The 16,101-nt window shown below is 37.7% G+C and overlaps 1 protein-coding gene across 1 annotated transcript; it reads right to left on the bottom strand.

Annotated features, from left to right (window-relative positions):
* Positions 1-1,604: 1,604 nt before the first annotated feature.
* engase (endo-beta-N-acetylglucosaminidase) lies at positions 1,605-14,824 on the bottom strand. The gene is made up of 14 exons (XM_033971622.2): positions 14,639-14,824; positions 13,490-13,566; positions 11,945-12,146; positions 10,876-11,024; positions 10,203-10,357; positions 8,384-8,532; positions 7,426-7,597; positions 5,678-5,781; positions 5,491-5,602; positions 4,635-4,819; positions 4,453-4,571; positions 3,778-3,877; positions 2,924-3,035; positions 1,605-2,009 (listed from the first exon to the last, which is right to left on the bottom strand). Exons 1-14 carry the CDS (start codon positions 14,746-14,748, stop codon positions 1,605-1,607), a joined length of 2,151 nt encoding a protein of 716 aa, XP_033827513.1. The 5' UTR covers positions 14,749-14,824.
* Between the last annotated feature and the right edge of the window lie 1,277 nt (positions 14,825-16,101).

Below are 16,101 nucleotides of genomic sequence, written 5' to 3'. Positions count from 1 at the left end.
TCAGTTAATTAGAGACACGTCTGTGGACGTATTTGAAGGCACACCTGAAACACACGTTTCACATGCTTCTTTGTGTAACATCATGGGAAAGTAAAAAGAAATCAGCCAAAATCTCAGGAAGAGAATTGTGGACTTGCACAATTCTGTTTCATACTTGAAATTTCCAGATGTTTGAAGGTGCCACGTTCATCTGTTCAAACAATTATACACAAGTGTAAACACCATGGGAATGTCCAGCCATCATAACGCTCAGGAAGGAGATGGGTTCTGTGTCCCAGAGATGAACGTACTTTGGTCCAAAATGTGCAGGTCAACCAAAAAGCAAAAAACGGAAAAGACCTAGTGAAGATGCTTCTGAAGCTGGTAAGAGTGTGTCATTATCCACAGTGAAACGAGGACTGTACTGACATGGGCTGAAAGGACACTCTGCCAGGAAGAAGCCATTACTCCAAAAGAAACAGACAAAATTAACAGATTACAGGTTGTTTTACAGATTACACAGGGACAAATACCTGTGGTGAATGAATACCATCCCAACTGTGAAATATGGGGGTGGCAGTATCATGTTGTGGGGTTGTTGTGCTGCAAGAGGGACTGATGCACTTCACAAAATAGATGGCATCAGAAGGAAAGAACATTATGTGGAAATACTGAAGCAGCATCTCAAGATATCAGCCAGGAAGTTAAAGCTTTAGCACAAATAGACAATGACCCAAAGCACACTGTCAAACTAGTTACAAAGTGGCTTAAGGATGACAAAGTGAATGTTTTGGAGTGGCCATCACATAGCCCTGATCTCAAACGTATTGAAAATTTAAGTGCAGACCTGAAAAGGCATGCACGAGCAAGGCGGCCTACAAACTTGGCTCAATTATACCAGTTCTGTCAGGAGGAATGGGCCAAAATTCCTGCCAGTAGTTTAAAGGCAATAGTATCAAATACTAATGAAATTGATGTAAACTTCTGACTTTGAAAAATTGTCTAAAAAAATCCTTCTCTCATTATTCTGGCATTTAACAAATGCAAATAATTTTATTAAGGTTTTTATTCTGCACTCTTTTGTTTTAATGTTAAATAATCACAAATAATCATCATAAAATTATCTTTTGATTAGTGTGATTTAAAGCACTTTGAATTACCTTGTGTACGAATTGTGCTATACAAATAAACTTGCCTTGCCTTAATTCTAATCAACCTAAAAGTTTAGTGATTCATGTCACACAATGAGGGTAAAAAAAAGCATCTCTTTTTATATAATGTATGTAAACTTCTGGTTTCAGCTGTGCATAGATGATGTAGCATTTTTGAATTGTGTATATATAAGAAATGCCAATTTCCATGGGTTTCACAATGTTCTTAAAGTTGGACCTTAGCTATATGAATTAAAAATGATAAAATATGAATTATTTAAAAAATATAAGTATGCAATCAATTTATTTGAAAGTGCATTCATACGTTGGGTAAAGGCTTGTTTTTACAGTATGTAAATTACATATTGTAATTCATATGTGTGCGTGTGTGTGTGTGTCTGTATATATATATATATATATATATATATATATATATATATATATAATTTATAAGTCCAGTTCTGACGCAGTCCTTCATTGGCTCCCCACTGTATGGTCCTGGGAATAGCTGAGCTGCACCCGACCCCACTGGCTCTGGGGCAAAACAAACCCACTCCTCAGCACAGGCTCCACCAGCACCTCCAGCAGGCCGGGAGGAGCAGGGACCACCAGCTCTCTCAGCCTGAAGATGTGAGAGTACGCCCGGGATACCAACACCAGAGGCCCACCTGTGACCCGGGGGTCCGGGCCCCTCAGCCTCCTCCAGTGCACCCTGTAGTGAGAGGCTAGCTCAGGTTTGAAGTGCCAGCGCAGTGTGGCGTTCAAAAGCACCTCGGGAGGGTGGGAGTCTGCAGAGGAGCCACGGAACCACACCACATCATAGATGCACAGGCCTTCTATGCGGTCTGCAGGAAGCTGGAGACTGGAGGCATCCACCAGCTGAGAGATGAGATTCAAAAAACAAGTGAAGGTTTTTTTAGGAATGAAAGTGACAGGTTTTGTTTTTATTTCCTTCTCTTTACCCCTTTTTGCTTCTTTCTAAATTGAAAGAGCACCCAATCTTGTTGAATCTGATGTGTTAAAGGTATGCATACAAGACCTAATAGTTTCAAATTGTCAATGATCAGCCTGCAACTTTTTAATGGAGAGGTCTAGAGCTAATCCTCTGCCAGGAAAAGCACATGGTTTGGAGTAGAGGTTTGACTTTAGAAGAAATTGGACATTGTATGTCTACTGTATGTAATGATTGGCTGCAGGTCCTAAGGTTTAGGCAATGACAATACAGATCCTTTTAATTTTAAAACAACTGGCAACCTAAATGAGAGACTCAAGTGAGCCTCATTCTGCTTGAAAACCAAAACATCAAATTATAACATAAACAACTTGACTGTAAAGTCTAATGTTTTTTCAATCAAGAATAAATCAGCATTACAATTGTGATCAGTAAAAGTTATATTTGATTTGTGTACCTCTTATCAGAGGACACAAACAGGTCATGTTTCTTTTTAATCACATTGCAGTTTTATTTATGTTTATGAAATCATAAATCAAATGTAGTGATTTTTATATTTTGTTAATATGAAAAAACAAATCTAAATCTAAATATTTCCCCATATCTCATAGCCATAAATTATGATACACCAATATAGAGCAATCCCTGATTAATGTGACAATATCTATTAGTGCAATACAAAAACAGCTTGAGTGACTCCTTTACAACCAACTACTATAGGTTCAGCAGGCTTAGAACCTTCTTTCTGTGCATAGTTAAAGGCTCAGTCTCAATCAAGGTTAATCATCATAATATCTAAAATAACACAAAATGACTTGGGAGTACATGTATGCTTTCCTACCGTGATCTGTCCTAATCTGCAGGAGAAGGCTGTGTCCTGAGGCTCTCCTTCTCTGCTGATGTTCACAGACACCTCCCTGAGAGAACAGCCCTGTGCCTCCAGTAAGATACACCTGTAGTACAACATGCATACATACAGACACACACATATACATACACACAGACACAAGTCTATGTCAGATCACACATCAAGTATAGGATAATAAGCTATAATTACAGTTGAAATTTACATACACTATATAAAAAGACACATGCACTTTTTTCTTACTGTCTGACATGTAATCAGACTAAACTTTTCCTGTTTTAGGTCCGTTAAGATTACCAAAATTACTTCTATTTGTTAAATGCCATAATGATGACACAGGGATTTTTTTTTCATTACTTACATTTACATACAATGCATTTAAACAATTTGGGAAAATCCAGATGATGTCATGTCTTTGGAAGCTTCTGATAAGTTTACTGACAACATTTGGATCTTGCAAGAATTTTGGCTCAGTTATGTAGTTCTGTCAGGAGGAATGGGCCAAAATTCTTGCCAACTATTGTGAGAAGCTTGTGGAAATGTTTAAAGGCAATGGTACCAAATACTATTGAAACATATGTAAACATTTCACTTTGAGGAAAGTAATGAAAAATTGTCTTTGAAAAAGCCTTTTCTCAAAAAAAAAATATACCGGCTTTTTAAATAGTGTATGTAAATTTCTGGTTTCGCCTGTATTATGACTCCTTTGCCAAAAACACTGTATAATGTGCATAATATATACATTATATTCCCATAAATTTACAATTGAAAACATAGATCCGCTTGATATAATAGATTTTGTAAAGAGAAATCCTGTGTAACATGCTTACGTGACAGTCCAGTCCTTCTCATTGTGAAGGCTACACAGCTGAGTGTACTGTGAGACTAGATCATGTCCCGCATCCAGAGACACAGGAGACACACTCGTTACTATGGACAAAGAGGGCAAAGACACATTACAAGCAGTTTACATAGAAATAAGTATAATTAGACCTGTATTTTTGTGTTCTATCATTAATTATTCATATAATGTGCAAACATTCAGAAACTTGATAAAATAGAGTGTTCGCTGGGGTGTCTGATTTTCAAATTTTGAAAGGAGAAACTGAGTATTTACATTCATCTGCATTGTCCTTAGCTTGTACAAACCCTTTGGCATGCCACTAGTATTCCCATGCATGAAATTTTAGGCTTATGATGGGAACAGCTTTGTAACAGAAAAGACACACACTCATACAACCAGTTAGCTCTCATCCCAAAACATATTTTAGCAACATTTTTCTTCCAGGTTTTCAGTCGATAGAATGGTTTACTATGGACTGCAGATGGAGCATTGCAGTCTGATTTTGTCAAAGTGCTGTTTTTATAATTTACCCTAGCTTTATTTGGCCTATTTCAGAGAAAATGGGTCTTCAAGACTTCATGACAAGTGAGTCACAGTCACTTAGCCATTAGTATTTGATACTTTCTGATTGTGTTGTTTCCATCTCCTCTGAGTGACTCACATTTGTCCTCATTTGGATGCTGTATGGTGTTTTCCAGAGACACAGAGACTCCAGGGGAGGCTTTATACACCAGACAGAGCAGGGTGGAGGAGGCCATGGGCACGTGGAGAGACAGGACTCTGGGAGAACATGAGAATAAGTTAGCCCAGGCGCCATATTGTACTAGCATAAAGTGATCTCACCGTGCAGCCACAGTCCCTGTGTGCTCTGCAGGGATGAGCCCCTCCAGCAGCAGAGACGAGCCCCTACTCCACACATGCTCTGGACACGCTCGAGTCTTCAGCCAGGCCCGGCCCTCTTTAGAGGTGTAAAACTGAGGCTGTATCTGCTGAGCACTCAGATCGAACCAGGTCCTCTCACTCTCTATCTGACATAGAAAGATAATACTTATGCCAACCATAAACTGACTGCTTGACTGCAGAAATTAACCTTTTTTGAATAGATTTAGAATGATCTTGGGCTGTATCAGAACAAGATCAACGTAGACTAATATAAGCTCGTGGACCACTATGGAACCTACCTGGACGACCGAGGGATTACACAGATATAAGGCCACATGAGAATATAAAAGAAAGGACAATGATTTAATGTTGAAAATCATTCTATTGTCTAAATAAAGAGTGTTTTTATTATCAATGTCATATTGGAATCAGTATTGAGTATGAGTATACTGAGTCTATGCCTTAGTATTGAAATCGAGTTCAAAATTTTAGTATTGTGACAACACTGTAATACCTTTTCAGTGCCTCCTATCAAGATTTTAACCTACATGAAAAGAATGTATGCGTTCATCATGTCAAAAATACTGATTTGTCACCATCCCATTGGGCAGCAGGATAATGAGAATGTAATAAAGTACTTAGCTAGTACTTAGCTAATTTTCAAGACATTTAAACAAAACCGTGCATCCGAATGTGTTTTGATTTCAGCAATATTATGTGTCTAGCTAAATCCAGTATATATTAGAGATGAATGCCAAAATATATTTGACAGAAAAAAATTGTATTTAGGAGGGTGTCTGGGGAACTGTTGTAATACCTTTCCTCTCCAGTAGAAGTTCTTCCCAAAGCCCTGGCAGAAGGTGGAGGTGAAGGGGAGGGAGGAGACATGTCTGTGGAGAGGCAGGTGATCTGACAGCAGACCCCAGAACCTGTACAGAACATCTGTTACACACATCTATCACATCTGTCAGTGAAATGTCCACTTAAAAGCATTCAGCACTGACTTGTCCTGGTTGTGTCTGAACTCTGTCTTCTCCTGAGTCTCGTACACCCAGCCAGGAGCAAAGATGGCTGCTGAAAAGTTGTGCTTTCGGATCAGCTCCAATGCCTGTCAATCAAATAGCATGGACAGTGAGGAATACATCTTTACTCAAAAAAGAAAAGGAAACAAGTGAACATCTTTATGGTCCAGCCCATAATGATCTCAGCTAGTAAACAAAAACAGCTCAGTTTCACTCTAAAACTCCTCCTTTGGGGCTGACTCCGGTAAGAATAAAGCCCAGAGTTTCAAGCCAGTTCCATCAAACTGAAAATGGCTTCTGGATGGGATCCGAAACATCTAGATCGAAAAAACAATGTCCAGATGAGAAGAGAGAGATCAGAACAAATTATATTCAATTTATTTTTGATAAATTGTCCTAAAACCCAAATTTTTCAAAAAATGAACAAAACCTACAGTTGTTTTAAAACAAGACTTTTAAAAATATGTAAGCATCAGTCAGGTACACCGTATAAGGTACATTATGAAACTTTTCTGGTGAAGGGTCTGGGACTTGCTTGACGCCATGGACATTTTATTATGAAAGTTCCACTGTATGCTTTATTTTTTTATTCATGTATTTATTTGATTGCATTTTATATCCATTTTTGTTTAAGCAGGAAAGTCCCACTGAAATTTATAATCTCTCTTTTAATGCCATACAGAGGAACATTTCAGACAAAGCAATAACATTTATATTATTATTCTACACTATAGTATAATTTATCTGATCTCGAGTTTGATTGCATATCCTTATTAACTGCTGTTCTTGAACTTTGCTTTGCCACACTATCATTTCCTCACTGTGGGACAAATAAACGTTTATCTAATCTTAAAATCTCTGGAAAAGTTACATAGTGCACCTTTAAAAGTGCATTGTCATTTCACTTAGTATAGTTTAAAATAATGTACATGTCAAATGCATGGGTTGGCCTATCCTCTGACCACAATGGAAAGTGGCTCATTTCTGAATTAATAACATGGTATTCATCAACACAACACCAACAGATAGATGTGTCTTTAGCTATAGCAATTCAACTTTCTAATGTGTCCCCTTCCCTTGGTAATCCTAAATGCCTTCCTCCTCTCACTCCTGGAGGGTCCTGGGGCTGAGGCCTATTGTCACCTCAGTAACCACACAATCAGCTGTTAATCAGGGGGCGGACACAGAAGCATTCAGCTGTCTAGAGCCACAATCTCGGCCACATTTCCCTCACAAAGCCTGGGTTTGGGTCTGAGCTGTGGGCAGAACCACTGGAGAGGCAGTGGGACAAAATGCTAACTCACAGACAGACAGGTCAGGTGATTAGACCTACAAGAGCCTGGAGCTACTGAGGTAAAGGAAACATATGGAATGATTAAGAAGGGATGTGATCTGCTATATATATTAAACATAGTTTGTTATCCCCCCAACCTACTGCAAAAAAAAGTGAAAATAACTGATGGTCAGAGAAGCTCAGACCAAGTACTATCGATGTGTCCTTAGGCAAGACACCTGCACCTTTGAAAGTGGTGTGCATGTGAATTATTGATGTTATGTGATTGATGTCCTTAATTGTGGACTAAACCTACTGATCAGCAAGGGAAATTTGTGTTCAATGAAGGTCCAGAGAAGACCTGCACAGACTAAGGAAGCAGATGTATTCTTGCAATGAATGTTTTTAGTTTTAGTACAATAGCTTCCTGCTCAGTAAATGCTGATTTGTCCCATACCTTGTTGGTGTCATACATTCCCCCCACTACGTCTCCTCGACCAAAGACATCCACCCCAATGTAGACATCTGCCTGTCTGCCCTGCACCGCGCTGTAGCCTTTCATCCACTCCAGATTCTGCTCTGTCCAGTTATAGTTAGTGAAGAAGCCATCACACACGTCAAAGAACTGCCTGAGGGAACACATACAGGCCATTATTCACTAAAAAAAAGCTCTTTGAGATGGTCAAGAAAATGAACTATTGTTGTTTGTGTATTATTGAGCAATTGCAGGAATGATAAATGCTCATGTCAACATGTGAATCTACTGTCATAGCCAATGGAATGAATCATTTTCCAAACAAAATAAAAGTACTTTCTGTTAAAAAAAAACAAACAAAAAAACCCCCACATACAGTATTATGCTTTTTCTAGTGACTCAGTGATAAGATAACAGATAACACATAGATCATTATTTTACATTTTGTTCATAGTAAACCATAAAATAAATCTAATAGAAATGGGATAATTTACGTTAAAAATGCAGAACTTCCTATTAGAATGTCCAGCCTTATCACAGTGGCATTTCAACCTAGCAAACAACTCAGCTTTACTTATTTTATCTTTGAAATACTGATGTTCAAGATTAATTTCTTTCTAGGGAGACACTAAAGGGTTATCTTTTGAATAAAGGTAAGTTAGTATAGGGAAGTGAACGGGGATAGGGGGTAGCTGAAAACAGAAATTTTCTGAGCATTCATGCCTCAAATGCAGGACAATACGGAATTACTCAAACATGTATGAACCAATTCATATATAGATTGGCAATGAGTAAGGCAGTGATGAGTAAACGCCATTATAACATGTTTAAAAGCTCTTCAGTTAAAAAAATAAAATCTAATGATGTTATGTCTTCATTACAAGTTTTTTTTCCATCTCACACCTCCTTGACCTGTGTACTGACCCCCGTGTGCACTGACCTGTTGTTCTGGTTGAGTTCATTCTGCCAGTGGAGCTTTCCTGTTTGCACCACACTGTCGTACCACAACACCAGCCCCGCAGACACCCTCTCATGGATCTGCTCTGTGAGGTATCTCAGGAAGAGAGGCATGGTCTTCACTGCAGAGGCCTGGAACACAGCGCACAACCAGGTTCATCCCAACTGCAATGCTTTTAAAAAGAGGATATTACACAAAATGTAGCTTTTCTAGCAGTCTACCATGTTTTTACGGTGTTCCCTCATCAATAGCGTGCCTGAAGTAGTTTTATATGTCATCCATGCATGTTTGAGTAATCTAGCAATCTCCCCTGGGCCCTGTTTAAACCTTCCTTAGGGGTAGCTGTACAATCCTGTCCAATACTTAACCCACAAGCCTAGGGCACCTATGCTCCCAGACAGCCATTTTCCATAAATATACAAAAGCAAGATACAACACAATACACAACAACTTCACAAAATCCATGTGACCGTGTGTTTTTGGCAAATATAGCATATTCAAAACAATAAAAGGTAACAAAGTGATCGAAATATGCCATGTGTTAGCAACAATACCCCCTCATATAAAAAATATATATATTATATATGCATGAAATGGAGAGTCAAGGTCAGGTTAGGTAAAAACAACAGTCCAGTCATAACTTGAGGGAAATGTACCAAGAGATATTTGAAAAGTTGAAAAGCTTGTGGCAATAAAACCAATGTCCTCATGTCCTGTATCTAAATATGGACTGACTAAAAGTACTCTGCTTTGAACCAAAATGGGTTCAAGTCAAAACATGTTTTTGTTTTGTTATATATTTTTGATGGTGGTGATGTACAAGCAATGGTTAATTTATGAAGGGTTCTTTTTATGGAGTTAAACTAAACACCAATTCAGCTTTTTCAAATTCATCTTTTACATTTTATTACCTGCTCATGTTAAGCAATGAATGTATGAAATAGTAAAGGCGTTTTGAGCAGTGAAATCATCAGAGCGAGGCTGATGAAGGAGTATGAACTTTAAAAACAGGGAGGAGCACTTTCACAGCTTCATGACAGGAAGTCTGAAGAGGGAGAAAACCAAAATCTGCAGAATTACTCAAATTTGTGCAAATGAAACCAAAGTTGAAAAAAAATATATAAGGATTGAGTCTGCTACATAGTTATAATCTATGACACCCATGGATTATTATGTTATAATTTAAACCTTTAAAATAACATATTCATCTAAAATGACTTAATAAAAGAAACAAGTCTGCTGATGTATGCGTTAGAAAACTGAGGTGCCCTTTGGGAGCTGACGTCGCCACAAACGGCATCACAACAAGGATCCGGGGAGTTGTCGGCACTTCTGATGGATAGCTGCACATCACGCTAGCAGGTAGCTAATTTTTTTATTTATTTTTTGTGCCAAAATAGCTACACGCCGCTGCCAAATCCTACGCGTAACCACCAATTGGGAATATAAAATTGGAGAACAAAGCAAGTACAGAGCAGCGGCCATGTACCGGTGGTGATTCACTCTAAATACAACTTTGAGAGGGTAAATGTGAAGGGAAACCACTATAACATGGTTAAAAGCTCTGAAAAGCTTTTCAATCCAGGACTGGTTTGATGAGGAAATATTATATATAACGCATGACATTTTTTTCCCCATATTAATCAATCACGACTTTCTATTCATTTTTATTTTGTTTTGTTAAATGCAAAATTACAATGGTTTTCATTAAATAATTTTATAACTTATTCAACACTGAATCATAACATTTAGTTTTATATAATATAGGACCTATAAGAAAAATCTAATTGATTATACTCACACTTAGTTCATTTTCTATGTTAATCAACCATCCATCGAAGCCATAGCAGTGACAGATCTGCACCAATTTATCTGCCACTGCCCTGTACGACTCCTCATCCTTCAGGAAGTCCTCACACACTTTAGCCCCTTCTGTCCACTCAGTGATGAATGTGCCTGCAACCCAAAAAACACAACCATGACACTTTACCAACATGGAGAGAGAGACTGAAAGTGCATGACAGGTTTTCGTGGTTTTCTAATTATGACTTGGTTTGGTGGGATAATATCTGTGGTAAATATTTATCATCAGTTTTACATCAGTTTCTGAAGAGTTGAGAAAGTTGAAAAGCAAAGTACAAAAATACAGGAAGTAGCTGAGCTCTCAAACGGAATCCCTCTACCTTTAACGTCAACACGGAAAATTCCATTTATGCACAAGGAACACATTTTTCTGACATATTAAACTTTCCTTTAGTAAAAATAAATGACAACACCTATATTTTGTTAGTCAAATCATATTTACTGTGCAATTTGGACATCGTTTATCCCTGGACATTATGGCTGCTGGGTAACAGTTATGGAAGTAAAATTACTCACCAAAAGAAAAAAGTAAAAAATAAAAAAAAAATTAGGCAAGATTTTTAGTGTAACCTGTCATATGTACTTTAAGAGAGAATTGTGCTTATGCTTACCCAGCACCAGAACCCCATGCTTGTGCCCGGCATTGGTCCAGCCGGCTGGGGGGATGGTCACCATATTGTGGGTGAAGTAGTTGAAGATGTCGATGTGGTGCCAGTGGTAGAAGGAGTAAGGCAGTGCCGAGTCTGTGCCCTGTAAGAATCTCAACACAGCAGACAGAAATTACATTTGATAACTTGTTTAAATGATTTTGAATGACTTTGACTTTGTTATAAGTTGCATTTAAGTGACATCACAACATTATAAAATCCTTACAGTTTATGTTTGGGCTGGAGGACCATAGACCGTATACATCTCTGGAGACCTGCTAGCCACTGTATTCCAAATAGGAAATGAGCACAGTCATGCTTGCAGCTCCATCGACTCTGGCTCCAATTCACTTTCTATTGAAAAACCTTCACCCCTCTGCTGCTGTCTGGCTTGTCATTCTGACCTTAAAATTTTCATATTAACCCACTCTACGTGATCCTGGTGATTTTATTTCAAAAATCAAGATACGAACAGTAATAACAGACAGATCAGTTTGATTGACAGAGTTGCTAAGTGCCCACTCGCTGCCAAACTTGTTACCCTTGAGGAGACTTGGCTGGAGCTGAACTCTATGGGTGACGTCACACTCACTTAGTCTGCTTCTTTTCACAGTCTATGTGGGGGACAGATTAGAATTCTATGGTGAAATTTGCTGTTTAGCTGTCAGATTGCAGATTTGTTTACCTGGTTTGTGGTAATATCTCTGTATTTACTTCTTTGTCAGCACAAATAAATAAAAATAACACAGTAGCTTCAGAAAGTGATTCCATTATTCAACTCCAAAGGTGTAATTGTTTCAGTTCAAAGGTCTTTAAAATATAAGACTAATAAGGCAAGTTTGAGGAGCCAGTCCAGGACAAATAATGACAAGGTTCATATCATCCCATTAACTGTATTATAGCAAAAATTTGCAGTTTAGCTATATCAAAATCCTTTTAGCTGCCCCCATCTGTAATAAATGTGAAAAGTAGAATGCTGTGATGTCATCTAAAACCCAGCAATAGACCAACTACTCAGTAATATTTGCCGTACCTGTCGTCCAAGTACCCTCCCATCATGTCGTGGGAGACCAGTGTCCTTAAAGGGGAGTGGGACAGGGGCGGGTCTCTGGGGGACAAGGCGACAGTGGACACGTTAAAGGGGTGAGCCTCACTCCTTTTCCAGGACAATAGCTCCTCCATTGTCTGCAGACCACCGATGATGGGCTCAGTGGTGTCTGGGTCATAGTATCTCGCTGTCTCAGAAAACATAATGTGTTAGTTAACAACAGGAATATCATATTTATGAATCAATAAATATTTACAAAACAAAATTAAAGGTGTACTATGTAACTTTTCTGGTTGAGCATCGGCCACCTGCTTGTCTCCACAGAGATCTTATTGCTTATTGGTGTTATATTTATCGCCATGAAGAAAAAAAAAAGTACCGGTAATATTGAAACTACGTTATCAAACTGCCACAATAACTATAAAACAGCAATATTGTAAACAAAACTTTATCTGTAATAAATAAATAGCCCAGTTAAAGACTTTAATAGTTATTTAGTATCTGTAAAAAGTAAAAGATGGAATAACTATTGGAAATAAAAATTTAGCCCAACAATATTGTTCACCTCTCAGTGATGAATGAATATAGAATATTGACACATTTATGAGTACTAGTACTATAATAGCTGTACAAACATGTAACATGCCCTGAACTTCTAATCTGGTTTTGACACGGTGCAACCAAACTATTTAGTAAATAGGTTGTTGCCAAAAATTTTAAAAAGAAGTAAAATACTCAAGTAAGACTGACTGTAACTGTGTGGACATAACATTTGATTTATAATTTCAAGTAGAGACCAACCACTGTGGGTTTTTCTCATGGCTGATGACGATTGTTTAGAATCCAATGACAGATAAGCTCTGTCAATAGTTTTGGGCTGATTTGTAGGGCTGATTCTGATTATTTTCTCCAAATTCTGCTATTTAAATTTACTACAAACTCACCCACAACTTATATGCCACAAACCTTTAAGAGAGCTGTGTAACCATGTTTTTGCAGCTATCTCTTTACACTCAAATGTTTAAAAGGTTTGTGTGTGTGAGCAGCAGGTCAGACAAAACAAAAATCGGCCTACCGATGTATTGATCCATTTGTAATTTCAACAACAAAACAAACATTAGATAATGCACAAAATCTGGTATTTTCAAAGGACAGACACAAGGAGCGGTGCAAGAAACACAAATGTTCAAATTATTTCATACTGTTAACAAAAAGCTTTGGTCACTTGTATACTTACAGTGGGAAGAGTAATCCAAATGTTTACTCAAGTAAGAGTACATTACAATGTCCAATATATTACTCAAGTAGGAGTAAAGGTATGGCGTCTACTCAGAGAAGTATAGTTTTATTAAAGCTACTTACGTAAATGCAATGAATGACCTAGAATGTCCTGTACCATGTTGTTGCATTACAAATTATGGACAGTATAAATATTATTCGAGGGATTGGGGCTAACTTGGGTGTGGACCCAAACCACTTGTACATTTATTCATGTATTGCATACTAGAAATAGAGTGCAATGAGACCCACCTGGGAGATGTGAGTCACCGTACTTGACAACTTCATGGACACCACTGGAATCCATGGGTTGATCCAAGCATGACTCCCTGCACACAAATACAAATATTAGCTCCAAATAAAGGATTATGATTTGTGTATTGCTGGAAATGACACACACACACATTACAGTAAAGCGATTTAAGCAGTAAGCAATTTTTTTTTTTTAAAAGGAACCACAATTTTGCAGGGACAGTCTTGTAATTAAGATAGGGTTATAAAGGACCACTATGGAACCTACCTGGACAGCCAAGGGATTTCACCAATATAAGGCCACATGGGAATATAAATGAAAAGTACTAGGATTTAATGTTGAAAATCCCATTCCATTGTCCAAAGAAAGATGTTTTTTATTATTATCATAGCGATATCAAAATCAGTATTGAGTATCGAGTCTATTACGTACTATCGAAATCGAGTTTGAACACTAATTTAAAGGTGCTTGATTGCATAGATTTGCCTAGAATGTCCCACAATATGGCATTAAACATATCTATTTCCATGGAGATGGAAGGCCAAACTAGGCCAAATTGCAGGTCAGATCTGTGGAGAGGTGATCCCGTTCACAGTAAGAATACATGTTTTTGAGTACAAAAGTACACATGGACATACCCGTTTATTGTCATGCTGCAGAACATTCCTTACAAAGCAGTAACATCTCCATGGAGACAAGCACATAGTAAAAATCCTACCAGAAAAGTTACATAGTGCACCATTAATTATACATAAGAATGGATACCTCTGTTGTATTGGATAAGACAAAAAAGGCTTACAAAAAAAATAAATATGGAGTTTTGATATCTAGAAGATCTTGGGCTAAGATCTAATTATGCATGTGTCAATGTATAGATGCCTGTCAAAAATAAATACAACTGAACATAGTAAATACAACTGTCTTTTAAAACAAATAGCTTCAGCGTCAGAAAACTAAAAATATTATACCTAAATAAGTAGCAATACTAATTGTGTGGTTTTGTTAAGTTTTACCAATGGTTATAACATATGTTAAAGCAATTGAGTATTAATATAATATAGGTACATAAATGGACGACGTAAGTGTATTTTAAAATTAATCTGCTACAATAGCAACTTCAGAAGAGTTCATAAAAGTGTAGTACCAACCAGCTAGTTTCACTTTTGCTTCTTTTCGCCCCAACGCCATTGTCCTCGTCGTCTTCTTGTCGTTTCTTAAGTGCATGAACACGATCTTGTTCTTGCACTTGCTGTGACATTTTATCAGACTAAAGTACGATGTGCATTTAGAAAAAACTCCACTGACTGTCACTGAATGAAGAAAGAACAGACCGGCAACATTGGCTGCACCACCCCGAAACTTCCGGTAGCATGGATTTCACAATAAAAGTCACATCGTGTTTTGGGAAAAAATAAATAAAATAAATATTCTTTGTTGTATTAATCTTAGTTTTGTATCACATTCTTACTTCAAATGGTTTCAGCTTAACTATGGCGTAAGAAATATTGACAATGCTTTGACGGAGACATGATGGATTTTTTATCAATAATTTAAATTTTAAAAATTAGAAGCATGCATTTTGGTAACAGTCGTTTATAACTAAGTGCATGACAATTTTGAAATATGATCATTGTTTTAACTTAATTTCTTGTTCGCAATCTAAATGATCAAGTCAAAGGGCGACCGGGAAGGGCAGAGGACAAAGGAACCAGTTTGTTCTTTTGTTATGCGCATGTCCAGAGACTATCACACTGAGGAGATCACAGCTAAACAAACTCAGAAAGAAAGGGAGAATTAATTAGCTATTTAGATTGCTTGGAACATATATTGGAAATGAGTGTTGCGACCAAAAGTGTCTTATGTACCATATGTCACACATGACATATATAGTCCCACTAAACTGCATAGTAAACACATTGAAATAGGCTACAGTCCCTAGGGAGGGGGTTAGGCACTGAGCAATGGGGGGATATCAACATCTAATCATTTTTATTTTTCTTATTTGAGCTCAGCAGTGTTAAGCAGAGAGTCTCATTCATTCTGTCATGTTTTGCTTAGGTTATTGTCAGGAACTGAAGCCAGCTTCAGGTGCTGATGGACAACGATTCATTTTGGCACTGTGAGCAACTATGATTGTCTACAACCTTTTGCTACTACATTCTCTGTAGTTGCTGAATACTGATTTATAGAGATATTATGTTTTCCCCACTCCTGGCATTGCTATTGCATCCTTATCACATGCATACCCCACAACTTACCATTAAATGTCCATGTGCTCATAGTTTTACTGGTGTCAAAGTGATGAATAGAGGGACAACAGTTTTAACTGGAACACCAACAATGTGCACAATATGCTCTCAGATCCTATCCAACCACAAACTGATGGAAAGCGAAACTCCTTTCTCCAAACGGGCAATCAAATTAAGTCCTGCGGTGATGGGTAGGGCTCATGGGTCTTAAAGTCTGTGCTTATTGTCTGTATCACTAAGACTACATGCTTTTATAGTACTTTACAAAAACATACAGGGCTCAACTGGCAACTATACTTATGCAATGTGTCCCCATTTCAAATGTGGAGTGCGAACCCAATTATTACCCAATTTTTGTATCC

Source organism: Periophthalmus magnuspinnatus, chromosome 8 (assembly GCF_009829125.3).
Source record: "Periophthalmus magnuspinnatus isolate fPerMag1 chromosome 8, fPerMag1.2.pri, whole genome shotgun sequence".
Lineage (NCBI taxonomy): Eukaryota > Metazoa > Chordata > Actinopteri > Gobiiformes > Gobiidae > Periophthalmus > Periophthalmus magnuspinnatus.
This window is presented reverse-complemented; position numbering and strand designations above follow the sequence as displayed.

Bases quoted from the DNA above. Each gene is read 5' to 3' on its own strand.
- engase (XM_033971622.2), bottom strand. From the start codon at position 14,748: ATGTCACAGCAAGTGCAAGAACAAGATCGTGTTCATGCACTTAAGAAA. The intron at 13,567-14,638 runs GTTGGTACTACA...ATTTGTGTGCAG, and splicing joins AGCAAAAGTGAAACTAGCTG to GGAGTCATGCTTGGATCAAC. The intron at 4,572-4,634 runs GTGAGATCACTT...ATGTTCTCCCAG, and splicing joins ACAGGGACTGTGGCTGCACG to AGTCCTGTCTCTCCACGTGC.